The following is a 17615-nucleotide window of genomic DNA, read 5'->3' on the forward strand; positions in this document are numbered from 1 at the left end:
CAAATATCATCATTGGTCTTCGCACACGTTTTTATTTTTATAACCTTTTTCTTTCTTCCCGCCATATGTGTTTCCACGGTCTGTTACCTTACCAGGTAATAATTATTTAAAATATATTATATTATTATATCTAAATTATTATTATATCTAAAATTTCAATCCATTAACTTTTTGCTAAACACACACAAACAAGCTTTAATTTTCAAAGATAATTAAGTTCAAAGTAAAAAAAAAAATAATTTAATTTTCAAAAATAATTTAATTTTCAAAGATAATTAAGTTCAAAGTAAAAAAAAATAATTTAATTTTCAAAAATAATTTAATTTTCAAAGATAATTAAGTTAAAGTAAAAGAAATAATTTAATTTTCAAAGATAATTAAGTTCAAAGTAAAAAAAATAATTTAATTTTCCAAAGTAATTTAATTTTCAAAGCTAATTAAGTTCAAAGTAAAAAAAAAAAAAAAAAAGGTAAGATTCTTCGTTTGACACTCACTGGCTTTTCTCGTTGTTTCAACTCTTAAAAATTACCGCTTTGATTTCCAACAAAACCACCGGCACAACGTTCATAGCTAATAAGCACTATCATGCATACGAAAGTATGCTGTATGTCCTATTTACTATGCCTCCCCACGGGACAGAGTTAGACACCAGGGGTCGTTTTTTAATGTGGAGAAAAGGAACAAAAATAAAAAATTGTCTCAGTCGTGAAGGATTTCTCCTCCACTGAGAGAGAACAAGAAATTGAAGTGTGGCATCTGAAGAAGAGATACTACACTTTGATCTTGGCCCGAAGGCTAATGCTGTATGTTGCTCGTCCATTAAAATGATGAAGACCATCTGATCATCCTGGGGAGTGGGGGTTAGAGAGGTGCAGAACAGACTGAAAAGCCCCGTCTGCGTTTGGAAAGTTTTGCTGCAGTGGGGACAATGAATTGTAGCAGGTGCTTGGTTGCTTCGAAGCATTATTCTTTCTGTCCTTTGTACAATTCTCTACAGCAGCTTTCCTGTTACTTTCATATTGGCGGCAAGAACTGCTTTGGTTTGCATATGAAATTTTTAAAAAATTGTGGTTATTTGATACACAATAAATTTATATTAACTGCATACTTGACCGTTATCGTGCACAAGAATCATAATTTAAATCTTTTATTTCTCAGAAAGAGATGATTTTCCTAACTTCATGCAAAAAATAACTCTGAAAATGGCAATGCCATATCTTAGTTACATTATTAGGCAACAGAATATAATGTTATATACGTTTTAAAAAACTTAATCATAAGTATGTTTTGTCAAAAAGAATTTATTCTATAGAAATAAACAGTAATACTAGGCGTCAAGACAAATGAGATTTTAGGGTCCAAATATTTATGCTAAAATTCCCCACATGGATGCATAGTGTAACAGTTAAAATCATTGCTTAACAATCAAGACTAAGTGACAGTCTTCTAGAAGTTGGTGGCTCAATCCTTACTACAGACGATATTAACTTAGGAAAACATAAATTAATACTGCTACCCGGTCATGGTTGACTGAATGGGAAAATTTACTCCCATGGATTAAATAAAGTGTTCAGTTCGAAATTCTGTCTAGCTTCCCAAGCTCAAGTAGAAGTTCAAACTTCGAAAAAATGCACCTAAAGAAGGCCGGAGATGAAATCAACCAAAATTGTGTGAATATAACAACTAAAAGTATTTGAAAAAGAAATACAAGTTAATCATAGTTCCTTTTATTTGGATTATTCGGACTACTATTCTCATCTTGAATGCCATTTTCACAACGTTTCGCCCGATATAACCTCCGACCTTCTTCAGATGTATCTTGTCGTGTTGAGAAATTTGTGTGAAATTTCGAGCAGACCCTTTATTTAATCTACGGAGGTAGCATCTTCTTGTTCTGTCAGCCATAACCAAGTAAATATCCTAAGCAATTCGCACTTGTATTCTGAGTATCGCTCACAATGAGGATTGAACTCTCAACTGCAAGAACTCTTGGTGTAATGGATAAAGTACTTGGTAAAATTCAGTTGTACGTGACACGCTTTTTGGAGGCTAATCTCTAATATAAATCTCACCTGTCTGTTTAAATGTATGTATGTATGTTTGTATGTCTGCCTAAAACTTTCCACAGAGGCGATGGATTTTCATGGGATCGGTATCGTTTTGAAGCTCGAGCCTTCGGACGACAAATATCAGAAAATTGGCTAAAAACATTAATTCCTTCACCCTCAACTTTTTTTTTTTACAAAAGCATCACCACTTATCAAGGCCTTAAGGCCACTCAAGGATAAGGGTTAAAGAGTGTACAGTAGAAATTGGACAATATAGTAATATTAGTAATGGAAATTTGGTAAATTTGTTAACTTATATGGAACGGCTCATCAAAAACTTGTTTACGTTAGACTTGAAGACAACTATATTGTAATTAGCTGGAAAGCAGGAAAACGGAAGACAATTCCATAGGCGTGCAGTTCTAAGAAAGAAGCTTTGCTCATGGAATCTACGTTTATATTTAGGTACAGCTAAAGAGTGGGAGAAATTATTGATAGTGATTTCTGCTAGACGGGTGTTTCTTGTGAAAGTTTGGTGAGGGGGGGGACCATAGATTGGAGCTCAGCCGAGTACTTGCCATGAAAATAACGATAAAGCAGAGACTTATTGGCCTGTACTTAGAGGGAGATGAGCGATCATCTGAATTCTTAAATACAGGGTATACTCATGAGATTTTCCAGGGTGATGGGAAGCAATTCTCCTTAAGACAACATTTAAACAGTTTTGTAAGGATGGGCGCCAGTTCTGGTTGAAGTCTTTTGAATACTATAATTGAAATACCATCAGGGCCGGTTACTTTACTGGAATCAATGTTTTGATTAAGTTGGCAACATCACATACAGATAATTGTATATCACATAGCGTGTTTTCTGATACAGGAGGAAATATTGGAGGTTGGCAGCCTTGGTCGCAAAGTGTAGAATTAGCTGCAAAGTTCTTGGCAAAGAGTTTGGCTTTGTCTGATGCTGACGAGATTACCTCAGGTCCATTGATAATAGTTGGGATGGAGCACACGCTTCTGTTCAGGATTCTGTTTGCTATTTGCCAAAACTGGTGGAAACCAAGCCGCTACTCAGCTACTTTGGACTTAACGGATTGAGCATTTAACTCTCTTGCGTTATTTATAAATTTTTTACAGTGCACACTTTTCTACAGGGAGGCGTAATAAAAAAATCTTTCCTTCATGATAATTTATCCAAACACGCATGCGCAAAAAAGTTTTTCCTTGAATTAGTTTAAATATATAAAAAAAACGACCTAACTTCACTCACGCGATCATAGACGAGTCATTATAACGACAGCGTTGTTATCTTAAGATTGCACATTTGAGCCTAGATGTCAGATTTTTTTTTTTTTTCGATTTTTAAAGTTTTAATATTAGACGGTTATTTATGCCATTTTTATGTTCGTTTTTTATTTTTTCATCACATCCGCTTATTTTTTTGTTTTGGTTTTTCCGATTTTTTAAAAGAAGTTTTAATATTTAAACAGGTTTATTTATGCCATTTTTTTTTCTTCACTTATTCTTTATTTTGCATCACGTTCGCTGTTTTTTTTTGGGGGGGAGGTCCGATTAAAAAAAGTTATATTTAAACAGGGTTATTACGCTCGCTTATTCTTTATTTTCCATTTTGTTTTGATTTACCCCCCACCCACCCCACACACACATACACACCTCACCACACCCGGGCAACACCGGGTATCCCCCGCTAATAACTTTATATATTGTAACCTTTTCACAATTTGATGGCATAAAAAATTACATTCACTGTAGAATTTATGAGAAGAAGTAACACTAAAATACTTACTGATATATTCCAAGCGTTGTCTATAACCTGTTGAACAAGAAAATAAAAATCGATTATGAAACCACAAAGTAGATATGAATACACATATAAACATATAAAATATTTTTGTCCGTTTGTCACTTTGTCACATTTTTGCATGACATTACAGATATACACTTACTGAAGAATAATTCTATCTCTAGATTTTTATTTTATGAAAATCGCTCCAGACAAGGTATGAAGCCACTTGATGTAAGCAGCTAACAAGAAATGAATAAACATGTCTTTGACCAATCTTTAAATGTTTTTGTAAATAACAGAGAGGAGATTAATATATGAAACGTATGAACGAATGAATCGCATATTCTCTCAGGAAAGCTTCACCACATGATTGAGAAAAGAGCTTCCACTGAGTGGGAGCTTGTTTTGTGTAAACATATATGTGAATTAGTAGGTTACATTTATTTATTTATTTATTTATTGCAGGGAGGTGTTTGCCCTCCTCTCACACAAAGTTTCTGATATTCTCAATTAGTCACCCATTTGGTGCTGGTCAAATTCAACTTTGCTGAACTTCCCAGGATCTGACGAGAAATAAATTATCATATTTCAATTAATTTTTTTAATGCTCTTTCTGTATTGAATGAGTTTTCGTGATTTCAGTAATCATCTAAATCGAAACATTGAGAAAAATCTTTACTTAAATCCATCCCCTATTTAAGTTGTGCCAATGGTGTCACACAAATCTGCTTAGTATTTCGCATTTTAAAAAAAATCCATAAAGATAAATCCCAAGATATTATATCAGTAAAAAATATTATTATTTAATATATTTCTGAATGAAAATGGAAAACAAAACAAAATTCAGTAAACTTAAAATTATATTTTTGTAGACAGTTGGCCCAACTATGACTTCATAAAATCAAATATGTTTTAACTGGAAAACAAAAAATATTCACTGAATTAGTGAAATTTACTCGCAATCTTACAAAATTTAAAATAAGCCACTCATTGAGAAGAAAAAATTTGATGAAATTTACGGATAGTGAGATTGTTTTAGTGGATTGAATTGATTTTATATTTTGTTTAGATTTTTTGTACGATTGTTTATTATAAAATCTTTTGTGTTAAGCTTAATAAAAATGAAATGAAATATATTCCAATAAAATGCTAAGTGTTTTTTTTATTTGAACTTTGAATTCAGCAAGTTTTGTAAAAGAGAAAAAAAGTAAAAACGCAGCCTACACTAAAAAATGAATATTAAATATTTTTTCTTAATTTTCTAAAAGAAAAAAAATGAATTGAATAAAGTCGTTTTAAAACAAAAAATCATCTCTGTGTTCGTTTATTAAAAAGTTTTGTCAAAGACAACACGGAATACCACACCAAGAAAAAAACCCACCTTACATAAAAATATATTCCTTTTTTCCCACTTTAAAAGCCCAATGAATAAAACAAACAACTTGTTTACAAATGACACCGATCAGAATTTGTCCCGGTTGAGTCTCTTGGCTTCCGGGGTCCTTATTCCATATGTTATCCTAAAATCTTTTGCATTAAGCTTAATAAATTAAATGAAAGAAGTGAAGTGATTGGACCAGAAATTGTTTTCACTAAAAATACTAGACATCTATCGACGATATAAAAATATTTGTAAATAGAACTATGCGTTATATTAAGATGGAAACAATTATCGAATTGAAAAAGGATAGAAACGAATAGTTAATTAATGAGCTGTTATTGTTTAAAGCGATATGTAAATTAGTTAACCTATATTAGAGTCTTATAGACTGGTAATAATCAAGACAAACACAGTAGCATAGCTAACAAAACGGATATTAGCAAAAGTATGTGACAGGAGTATACGTCATGATTCTGAGGCCATAACCGCGGCGAATTACTAGGTAACAACGTATTATATGTTACTATTTTTTCAGTCTTTGGGTTAGTCCATTATTACTGAAACAGGTATATCAGGTGACCCCATAACAATATCGGAACTTGAAATCATAAAGAATAAAACCATCTTTCCATTTTTGACTAAAGTTGACAAAATGAAGAATACTTTCCATTAGAAGCAAGTCCTTCAGTTAGTCCACTTAGAAGTAAACTGACTTTTCTATATCTAAAATTAATTAATCTATATTATTTAACTGTTTGGGACCACTGTTTAAACTATCATATTTAAGTGTATTTTACAACCTGGCAAAGCCCCCGCTAGTACGTCATATCCAGCATCTGGAGAGAATTCAAAGACAGGATTCTTGAATGGTGCATATTCTATGGAATTGGCCGTATGAAAGCCAAATCAAAAAGCTTAATCTTTTCTACCATGAGCACAAACGGTTACACAGTAATTTCATTTTGGACCACAATCTCCTCACCGGCCATTATGATATACCTCATGACCTATTATTCACTTATGCTCCGAAGACCTACAAGACATTAAAAGAAACTATTTCACCGTCAATTTCAATAAAACCGGAGAAGAGCAGGATACCTGAAGCTTGGAATAGATTCATAAGTGAGGTAAGATATGCTCAAACAATGTGACAATTCAAGGTGAATTATGACAGGTACTGCGGTATTGTGTCCTCTTCTGTATAAATTTCTACCACTCTTTCCCTGTATGGCAATGGAAGTGATGTGGACCCAGAATTGGGATTACGAAAGGACACTTTGGAACATGGTATAGGTTTTAAAGATATATTGAAAAAAAATGCTACAGAGAAAAGTGTTGACGTAAGTCTTACTTGTTTATCGAATATCAATAGAGAACCCCATCCTCATTCCTACGAGGGTACTTGGCTCTCGATAAATATTTGGAAGAGCCCATTAATGTATAGGTAACTGTAAGTATGATTGTTTTATCTTTTGCCAAATAAATTGAATTGATTAGAATTTAAAAAAAAATAATAATAATGACCATTTCGCTGATTTTGATAAATATTCCAAAAATAAACGAATGAATTAATCTCTTATGCATTGAACAGGCAATTAAATTAATCTCTTATGCATTGAACAGGCAATTAAATTAATCTCTTATGCATTGAACAGGCAATTAAATTAATCTTTTATGCATTGAACAGGCAATTAAATTAATCTCTTATGCATTGAACAGGCAATTAAATTAATCTCTTATGCATTGAACAGGCAATTAAATTAATCTTTTATGCATTGAACAGGCAATTAAATTAATCTCTTATGCATTGAACAGGCAATTAAATGAGCAATTCTGTCAAAGTTTGTTTATTTGGCACCTTATGTGAATTAATAATCTGTTAAGAAAATAAAGCGAAACAGAAATTAAAAAAAAAAACATAACTAACCTTTTAAGTTCCAGCTTCTGTCATAGCCTGTAAAAGTGAAAAGAAATGAGGGATTAGACAAAAACAAAAAACAAAAACAAAAACAAAAAACAAAAAAACAAAAGGAAACAAATGTTTTTTTTTTTTCCAGATTTTTACAAATTGTTCAAACAATGTACATTAACCAAAACAACAAGAGAATCATTGTTTGTTCTGAATTTTTGAGATGAGGATTGATAATTTGGATTGTTTGGACTACTCTTCTCATTTTGAGTATTATTTGTACATTTCGATCAATGTAATGGAATATCTTGTCGAACAGTGCGGACGATACAAAGAATATAATTGTGAATTACTCAAAACTTCTACACGATCATATATGATGGAACAAGAGCATGCTATCATTATGTATTGAATAAAAGATTAAATAAAGATTCCCGAGTTCGACAGAAAAATGTCCAAATTTGTCAAAATATGCCGGAAGAAGGTTGGAGGTTACATCAGTGGAAACGTTCTGGAAATAACACTCAAGATGAGAACAGTTGTCTGAAGAATCACAATAATACAAATCATGGTTGATTTTAGTAATACTATTATTCATTTCTGATATGTTTTTTTTTTATGGAAATTGCTCCAGACAAGGCATAAAACTACTTGATGTAAGGAACTAAAAACAAAAAATACTATTTCACAATCAAAACTTGGCAACAATAAGTATTAGATGGAATAGATTCTGACCTAGAAAATAGCAATTCTTCTCTGTTTGTCAGAAACATCGATTCTGGAATGTGAGGACTAAAGGAAAAAATAAGGGAAGCAAGAGTTATCTGGCTGCCGAAAGTAAACTTAAGATCCATTTTCTACTCTCCTTATCTGTAAAAGTGAGAATGTGTGTGTGTGTGTGTGTGCATGAGGACAACTGTCAACCTATATAGTCAACGAATTTTTTATCTACAGACGTGAAATTTGGTATATAGGATATTCAGACATATGGAAAACCTTAAAGTCGGTTTTCATCCGGCAAAAGGGCTACTAAAGGATCAAAATTTGACAAATTGTTACTTGGGGGTCATCAGATTTTTATCTGTTTGTCAACTGTTTCATTACTGAGCATGCACGAATTGTTCACATGACAAATTCCTTATGTTAAGAATAAGTAAGTTTGTAAACACTTTTTAAAGAACGTGGCAAGCTGGCTTAATGGTTATAGCACTTGACTCACTGCCTTTAGTTCTTGGTTTCGATCTCAGCTGGACTTTTTTTTTTTTACTTACAAGAAGTGAACTGGTTAGAAAAAAACATATTACTCGCATGCACATGTCTTAGTTTCTGCATGCATTAAAATATAATATTTATGCATATTTTACGACCGAGCAGCGCCGGGCGACCTGCTAGTATGTTGATAAAACTCTGAAAGCGAACAGTTAAAATAAAAATCCAGTAAATCATTAATAAAGTACTAAGTAAGCACAAGTAGAGAGAAGTAATAATGAAATTATAAAATAAATAAATTCAAACGCAATAATAATTATTTCAATATTATACTTTAATGATATGTTTATGGGAAAAATATGCTTATCCAATTATATTTCACCTTCTATTTATCCAGTTCTTGTACTTATGAAGTTCGGTGTAACTAGAGAGCATATATGAATAAATGACAAAATTCTAAATTCCAAATTACAAGATGTTGATCATCTTACTGTTTATTTTTTTAAATACGTTGACATGCAAAAAGGGGGAATAAATTAAAAACTGGACATAATAATTACGTGAATGAAACGAACAGGTTCTGTCAAGAATCGTGCATGTCAGCATACTTAAAGAAATAAACAATAACATGGTCAACATTTTGAAATTTCGAATATAAACTTTTGTCATTTATTTATACTTTAATCATATATATATATATATATATATATATATATATATATATATATATATATATATATATATATATAGAGAGAGAGAGAGAGAGAGAGAGATAGATAGATATACACTATTATATAAAGGTGACTCTGTGTAAGAGGGAGAGATAGATAGATAGATAGAGAGAGAGAGAGAGAGAGAGAGGGAGAGAGAGAGAGAGAGAGAGAGAGAGAGAGTTCATCATAGGTTCCGAAACGGCTGAGCCTATCTTTTGCAAATTTCATACAAAGCTAATTTATATGTCTGGCAGTGTTCTTAGATATGTTCTGTACAGAAATTCGCCCGATAAGTAAAATAAAATAAAATCCGATGTTACAAATAGCTTTTCTCTCTTATAGATAAAAAATAAATTTTACAGGGGAATATTTTACGTTACACCGGCCAAGGGAGATAAAGAAATTTTATGAAATCATTTCTTCTTTAAAACACAGATTTATTATGATCTGAAGATATAGCTTATTGGTAGCGCATTCGATTACAGATCGAATGCGTCCCTGTTCAAGCCCAGGTGTATCTCACCATTTTATTTTAAGTTTTTCTTATAAATGAGTTCAATTTACGAAAGAAAGAAGAAGAGGTACCATTTAAAATGGCCACAAATCATTTCTTCGTTTGCATATTTTAATACTAAACATTAATCAGAAGTGACGTTTTCAGGGCATTCATTGTCAATCCCAAATATTGTAAACAAACACAGACGAAATTTGATGAACGACATTATCATTATTATTTTTATTATTCTTCATTATTTTTGTGAATAAGTCCTCTGAGCAAATTATTTCTTGTAATATTTAATAGTAAATAGAGGATTGATTTTATAATAATTCATCTGCAATCTGCATAAATTATAATATCATGTTTAAGCATTTGTGCCACTAGGCAATGCCGGCCTGCCAGCAGGTATATATATATATATATATATATATATATATATATATATATATATATATATATATATATATATATATAATATAAAACTGAATGTGTGTGTGTGTGTGTGTGTGTGTCTGGTCACAAATAGGCTCCTATATGGTTGACTATTTTAAAAAACTGATTACATATAATGATAGAAGATGTATCGAGACACAGGAATGGGGATGTTTGATCTGGCAGAACGGTGGTTCATTAAAATTGTGGGGTCTGCGTTCGCGCCTGGTCAACAAAGTATGGAAATAAAAAATGTAAAAATTGAAAATAAAACGTTTACAAGTGTTTTTGATATAGATGTACATAAGAATACTTTGATAAGTATGTTTTAACTTAAATAGGGATGGTATAATAAAATTGTGGGGTCTACGTTCGTGCTTGGCCTCCATAGAATGGAAATAGACACAAACTTTAATAAAGACTTTTCATATCTATCTGCGTAAGTATACTTTGATAATTATGTTTCAGTTTGAAGAAATATGGTATAATAAAATTATGGGGTGTTCGTTCGCACCTGACCTCCATAGAATGGAAATATGCCACAAAGTTTAACAAGGTTTTTTAATATAGATCCACAGAATATTGTGATAAGTGTTTCAGTGTGAACACGTATGGTATAATAAATTATGGGGTTTATCTATTTTATTTTTACTTTCATCATATTTTGTTTTGGTTTTGATACCCTCAAATTCGAAGCTATCTCTTTACAATCCTTCCTTTTCATAACCTATCAATCATACTTTCATAAATCAGAGTCCAATTTGTGTAGGCTGTTTTTGAACCCAGTCAAATACGGTTACTTTTGCTAGTATATATATATATATATATATATATATATATATATATATATAAAATGAAATAATCGGATGAGTTTATTGCTCACAATAAGAAACGACAAAAGGGGGGCATCTTTAATATAAATCTCACCTGTCTGTTTAAATGTATGTATGTATGTATGTATGTATGTATGTATGTATGTATGTATGTCTGCCTAAAACTTTCGACAGAGGCGACGGATTTTCACAAGATCGGTATTGTCTTTAAGCTCGACCCTTGGGACGACAAATATCGAAAAATTGGCCAAAAAAATTAATTCTTTCACCCTCAACTGGGCACTTTTCAACAAGGAGGAGTCGCTTTTTTCGCCGATATTTTCGAAAGTCATCCCCTCTTTTCGATTGACTAGCCTTAATTTAAACCTTCGCCACTTCCAATTTGTCGATGGGCGCAACGGCAAAGACGTCACGGTTTTTTTTTCACATTTTTTTCCTCCTTTGTAGAATGGGTTCAAGCCTGCTTGCCTACTGCCACATTTTTTTTTTTTTTTTGCTCCACACACACCTCCGAAAACCCTGGGCAATGCCTGGCACCGAGTCTAGTAATAAATAAATAAATAAATGAATAGCTAGAATTCTTGATATTTTTCTACGCCCCCCCCCCCAAAGAAAAAAAAAACGAAAAACACTTAGTGCATAATCCAGCCATTTTATTATATCTGAGTCAACTATTTTATAGCAATGTCTGTGTAATGCGTAAAGACTCATGCAAATGAAAAATTCACATCAATAAAATGAAATGAAATAAAATATATGGCAAAGCAATTAGCTTTAAGAAAGAAATTATGAAATTGTTAAAATGCATTTCCAAACATTATAAAAACAATGTACTTACTCCAGTATAGTCTGTATACCAAAGTCCATACATATCTTTCGAGTATTCTGTAGTTGGGTACTTTGACAATAAACCAAGAATGTGGTCGGCTTGATATTCTCCTCACACCGATCATGCTAACTTTTCCGATAGCCACTACAAATACTTTGACATGATTATGTCTCAAGAGGTCAGCCTGTTTTGTGGTCCACACAAGATTAACCGATTTACCATTACTGATGACGATGGCAACGTTGACAATATGTGGTCTGTCTCCATATCGGCGAGTGAATGAGAATCTTCTTAGATAATTTAAGGCGCGACTGGTATATTGCTGTCCCCTGATATACGGAATGCTGTCAATGGCCCGTAGTACTGCGTGCAGATTCTTGTAGCTGTCCAAGTTGAAGTCATCTCTTTCCCAGGTGCTGTAACTGACAGCACCGACTCTCACGTGACTTGGAGCAATATGGAAATACCTGATAACGCGCTTCACAAAGCTTTTCACTTTCATAAAGTTATTCAGTCCAACAGATGTGGATGTGTCGAGTACAAACATGATGTCCATACGGGCTTTGTTATAACCTGTCAAGAGAGAGAGAGAGAAAAAAAGATGCTGTGTGGACAATTGTTGGATTGATACGTTTTAGAAATATCTAATTCTAATGATGTAATAAATTCAAATCAGAGAAGAAAAATAATCAATAACTGAAGCAAGAAAATCACTCACCTGGAAGCCTAATTTCTTCCTTTTCTACAAAAATCAAAGGAAAGGAAATCGTGTTAGACATGTTTTAAACAAAACTTTCCAGAATGAAAATAATGGTTTACTTAAAAAAACAGTGTCATTTCATTTAATCTATTTAGAGTGCCTGACAGTAGTTCAGTTTTCTGTCTGTTGGCACAATTTATCTATCTAGTTTCTGAGTTTTTGAGATGAGGATCGATGATTTGGATTGTTTGGATTATTTGGACTACTGTTCTCATCTTGAGTCTTATTCGCACAATGTTTCATCGATGTAACTTCCGACCTTCTTCTGAAGGTCACAATGAGAGCATGCTCCTCCAGTGGATTAAATAAAGAGTCCCATTCAAAATTCCATGCAGATTCCCGAGCTCGACAGAAATATTCACAAGTTCGACGGTATACACCTGAAGAAGGTCAGAGGTTACGTCGGTTGAAACGTTTTGTCTACAACAACCAAGATAAGAACAGTAGTCTGATGCATCCAAATAATACAAATTATTTCTCTGCATCTGAAAGTCTTTTAATTGTATCCTTTAGGCCTGCAACTATTTCGGTTTCCATTCTTTAACTTGGAAAATTACTTTGAAATCCGATTGTTTCTATGTCCACTTCACTTCAAGTTTCAACGAATGAAAAATTCATACATTCAGTCAAAGTCAGCTCCCTTCTTTAAAAAATTATTACTTTTTTTATTGCATTTTCACCTCAAACAATGTACAGTATCACTTTGATGTAGGAGGCTACTATCTGGGCCATAATATGCGAGGATACTATGTAGGGAGTTGAGTAGTAAGATATCTATTTACATTACACTTGAACTTCTGCATGTTAGTATAGCCAGGGAAATAGGGACCTGGAAGGGAATTCCAAAGTCTAGCAGTTTGAGGGAAGAAACTATTAGAGTGGAAGGCTTTCCAGCACCTAGGGATCTCTAATGTGTAGGGGTGGGATTAAGTTGCTTGTCAGGTTTGTCGAGAGTATTTATGCTGAGAGGGGTACAATGGCTTGAATTTAGTCAGAGCACCTTCTATTAAAATACTTATAAAACAGGCACGGGGATGCAACATTTCGTCGATAAGACAGAGGTTGAAGCCTACCTATTTAGCTTATGTTAATTCATGACAATTTTTCACTATCTCATCATATTTATTGTTGAGTTCGATTACTTGAGTCTTAGCATCTTTCCCCTTGTAGTGGAAGAGTCATTATAAACAGTAATTACCAAGCGTTTTTATTCATAAATCAACTTTATTTATGACTTAATGGATCAATCAAAACTAAAGAACCCAAGAGAGTGTTGTTTTGTTCGTATGTGTATGGAATTATTTGTGAATGAGTTTCTGAGATTGTGTGAATGAGCTGCTCCTATATTTAGTAGTCCATGACTCTGTCTTGAGTAGATTTAGTTTATTCATTAAGAGTTTGTGTAGTCGTATTTTGATTGACAAGGGTTCACGTAGCAAGTTGACATGCTCTGCTACAACGTGTTGGGTCTACATGTGTAAACTTGTGTACTATGTTATAGAAGGATCAATGCAATTCCAGAAATCTTGGATGTACTTGGTATTAAATATTGCATTTGATTTGAAAATCAATCTTTCAAATTGAGCTAGAACCAAAATCCAAATATCTTTGTCTTCCTCAATAGCGATTGATACATATACTTTTGCAGCATAAGTAGATGAACAATATACATACCTATGTCTCCGTACTTTAAGAAGACTTCTCTATTCCCTGAAAAGAAATTTAACAAATCAATAAATATGTGAATTCAAAATTGTGATAGGTAGAAAACTAAATGTGTAGACTGCTTGCAAAACCCGAACTATTATCTATTATTAGTAAAGTAAAAGATTCCCGGGCAGCGCCGGACAGGAAAAGCTAGTTTAATAATAAAGATATCGATAACAAATAATTCAATACTTATTTGTTGTTTAGTAAATGCCCTAAAAGATATGCTGAACATGGAGATACAAAAAAAAAATCAGATTCATTATTGAATATATGAAAAAGAAAAAGCAGAAAAGAACACTTTAGTATTATTTGAATTATTCGAACTAATGTGCTCATCTTGAATGTTATCTGCACAAAGTTTTGGCTAATATAACCTCCAAAATTCGTCAGGTGTATCTTGTCAAACACAAGAATCTTTCTGCTAAACTCTGGAATCTTCCTGTTAAACTTGGGAATCTGCACAGAATGATTGCCGAGTTTGACAGAAAGATTCTTGAGTTTGATAAGATACACCTGAAGAAGCTCGGAGGTTACATCGGCCGAAACGTTGTGTGAATAAGACGCTAGATGAGAACAGTAGTCCAAATAATCTAAATTTTTAATCCTTATCTCAAAATTTCAGAAACATAACGAACACTTACTCATATAGTCCAAACGTGCTGAATAACCTGTTGAAAAAAAAAAATGGCAAGTGTGAAAATATAGAAATAAAACTTATAATATAAACATGTATGCAGGCCTATTTATATCTGTTTTGTCGGTTTATTTTTGTTTAAATATTTTATGTGTCTGTATGTGAATTGCTCTTTTCTTTCCTTTTCTTTCCTTTTATTACAAACTTATTATTAAATCATTTCTCTCTGATAGGTTCATAAGAGTAGTGGTTGATTGGCAGAAATCAGAAGCTCTTAGTATTAATGCTGGAGTCCCTCAGGGGTCCATCCTGGGCCCAACTCCTTCCTGATCTATATTAATGATCTTCCAAATCACATCCTTACATCATTCGAAGACATCTATGCTTATGACACTACTATCTATGGTAGCACATCTAAGACCGTAAACGACCAAGTTCTCTCTGATTCTCTCTCCTCTGATCTTAAGCAAGTGGTACAATGGGGAAATAGGTGGCTTGTTACTTTTAATGCATCTAAAACCAAGCTTTTATCTTTACATCATCAACGCTCTGATCCCCATCTGGCATCAATTGAAATGAATGGTTCTTGTCTTGGAGAGGCCTCATGTTTTGACAAGCTTCTGGGCTTGACATTTACTCCTGATCTTAAATAGAACAAATACATTAAATCCGTTGCCAAGGCCGCTGGAAAAATGGTGGGATCCTTTTATCGATCCAGTAGATATCTCACTGCTGTTGCAATATTTTGGAGATATAATGGGGTAAATATTTAAATGCTGCCCACATCAGCATTATGTGGCACAAGGCCGGAAATTGAGAACCCCGCAGGCTCCCCTAAAGAAGGGGCACTCCTGAAATTTTAAAAATTGCCTGAGTAACCCCGTCAGCATTCCCCCGGTCGGGGCGCCTCAGGCAGCAAGCAATAAACTTATATCTCTTGGGATGATGGGATGTTTATTCATAGCGGCTTCGGCTGCAGGGAGACAGGGTAGTACACGTCAAGGATTCGTCACTTGACACTCAGCCCAACAGGTGAGGGGCCGGGAAACATCCCATCATCCCAAGAGATATAATGGGGTATGATCCCACACAGTCGGACGATTATATTTATAAACGATGCTGCTAAGAACTGACGAATCAAATTAATTCACGTTCTGCTACAAACCAATCAGAAACCAGAATTGCTTCATAAATATTAAACCTTTTCTGGTGCAATTTCACATGTTCTTTCCCAGGTTTCGACACGGTAAGAATATTTTGTTCTGTGGAGCTGTCTACTACAAACAAGTCACCTACCAGGACTTGTGTGTAACAGCGAACCATCTGAAGCTCAAAGTGGCTTACACTTTTACACAATTCAATATCTATTTAAGAGCCAGGTACGCCCAAGGATGGAGTACTGTTGCCACATCTGGACAGGAGCTGCTAGAAAGGACTTATCCTACCTTGATAGAGTTCAAAATAGACTTCGTAGCCTTGTGGGGGATGTCCTTTTCTCTTCCCTGCAACTTCTTTCTCACAGAAGAGATGTTGCGAGTTTGTCTCTGCTTTATCGTTATTTTCATGGTAGGTGCTCGGCTGAGCTCCATTCTATGGTCCCCCCTCGCCAAACTTTCACAAGAAACACCCGTCTAGCAGAAAACACTATCAATAGCTTCTCCAACTCTTTATCTGTGCCTAAACCTAAGCGTAGATTCCATGAGCAAAACTTCTTTTTTAGAACTGCACGTCTATGGAATTGTCTTCCGTTTTTCTGCTTTCCGGCTGACTACAATATGGTTGTCTTCAAGTCTAACGTAAACAAGTTTTTGATGAGCCGTTCCATATAAGTTAACAAATTTACCGAATCTCCATTACTAACGGTTACTATATTGTCCAATTTCTACTGTAAACTCTTTAACCCTTATACTCGAGTGGCCTCTGGGCCTTGATAAGTGTTGATGCCTATGTAAAAAACAAAACAAAAAAACTTCCTGCCATCTCTTTCTTTTAAAACATATTTTGCACTAAACTCTTTCAGCTAGGGATGTTTTTCTCTTGGCACCAAGGTCAGCAGAGTCTGAGCCATTTTGGAAAGTTTTTTTTCCCTATTACTTTGGGTCCTGTGCAGTTCTAAGTCCACCCTACAAGGCTTTACCTTCGCTATATGAGAAGGGATTAATTTATTGTATGTGTGTGTGTGTGTGTGTGTTTGTGTGTTATTGTTTATGAATGAAAGCTCAACTTGCCAGGTTGTTGAACGCTATACGATTTGTATATGTGTGGTAGCAGTAGACTATATTGATGGGAAGAGGAGGGATGCGTTCCTGTCATATTTTCCCTTTTGGCAATGGTTTCAACCATTTGTTTGATTAAAAATTCGATAATAGGCGTAAACGCTTACTTTCTTAAGTGGTCTTATGATTTTGACCTGGACTGTATATATATATATATATATATATATATATATATATATATATATATATATATATATATATAGTGCCGGCAAAAAGAAACTCTGCACTTGTAATTTTTTCAAAAACTGCAAATTTAAGCTAAATTTAATGTAACTGTTTGAACAACCTATACCTCATTTGATTCGCTTATTATTTCTCTATAATTTTGCCTATATATATATCAGTCTCTTTCCAAGAATACCTTATTTAACATAACTATAATGGCTTCTTTTGCTTCTACTTTCAGTGCCGTATGACTAATGTGCCAGATCAGCAGTCCGCCATTGATATGTATGTTCCTTTCGATAATACATGCCAATGCCAAAAGTTTGCAATTTTTTGCAACCTGATTTTCATTGATCTCACGTGTGCTAAATGTGGAATCAATCGATTGACATCGCTTGCATTATTATG

General features: G+C 33.6%; 1 protein-coding gene across 50 annotated transcripts in view; it reads right to left on the reverse strand.

Annotated features, from left to right (window-relative positions):
* Positions 1-17615, reverse strand: part of LOC145303484 (uncharacterized) — a 578993-nt gene that overhangs the window by 345316 nt on the left and 216062 nt on the right. For all 50 annotated transcript variants that reach the window (XM_080144904.1, XM_080144905.1, XM_080144871.1 and 47 more), the window contains 6 exons: positions 14774-14800; positions 14097-14132; positions 12381-12404; positions 11672-12235; positions 7166-7192; positions 3858-3884 (listed from right to left, as the gene is read on the reverse strand). In XM_080144904.1, the coding sequence (XP_080001030.1) occupies positions 3858-3884; positions 7166-7192; positions 11672-12235; positions 12381-12404; positions 14097-14132; positions 14774-14800 (705 nt within the window). The remainder of the gene's footprint in view (positions 1-3857; positions 3885-7165; positions 7193-11671; positions 12236-12380; positions 12405-14096; positions 14133-14773; positions 14801-17615) is intronic.

This window comes from Euprymna scolopes, chromosome 19 (assembly GCF_053919585.1).
Source record: "Euprymna scolopes isolate OS-2025 chromosome 19, ASM5391958v1, whole genome shotgun sequence".
Classification (NCBI taxonomy): Eukaryota; Metazoa; Mollusca; class Cephalopoda; order Sepiida; family Sepiolidae; genus Euprymna; species Euprymna scolopes.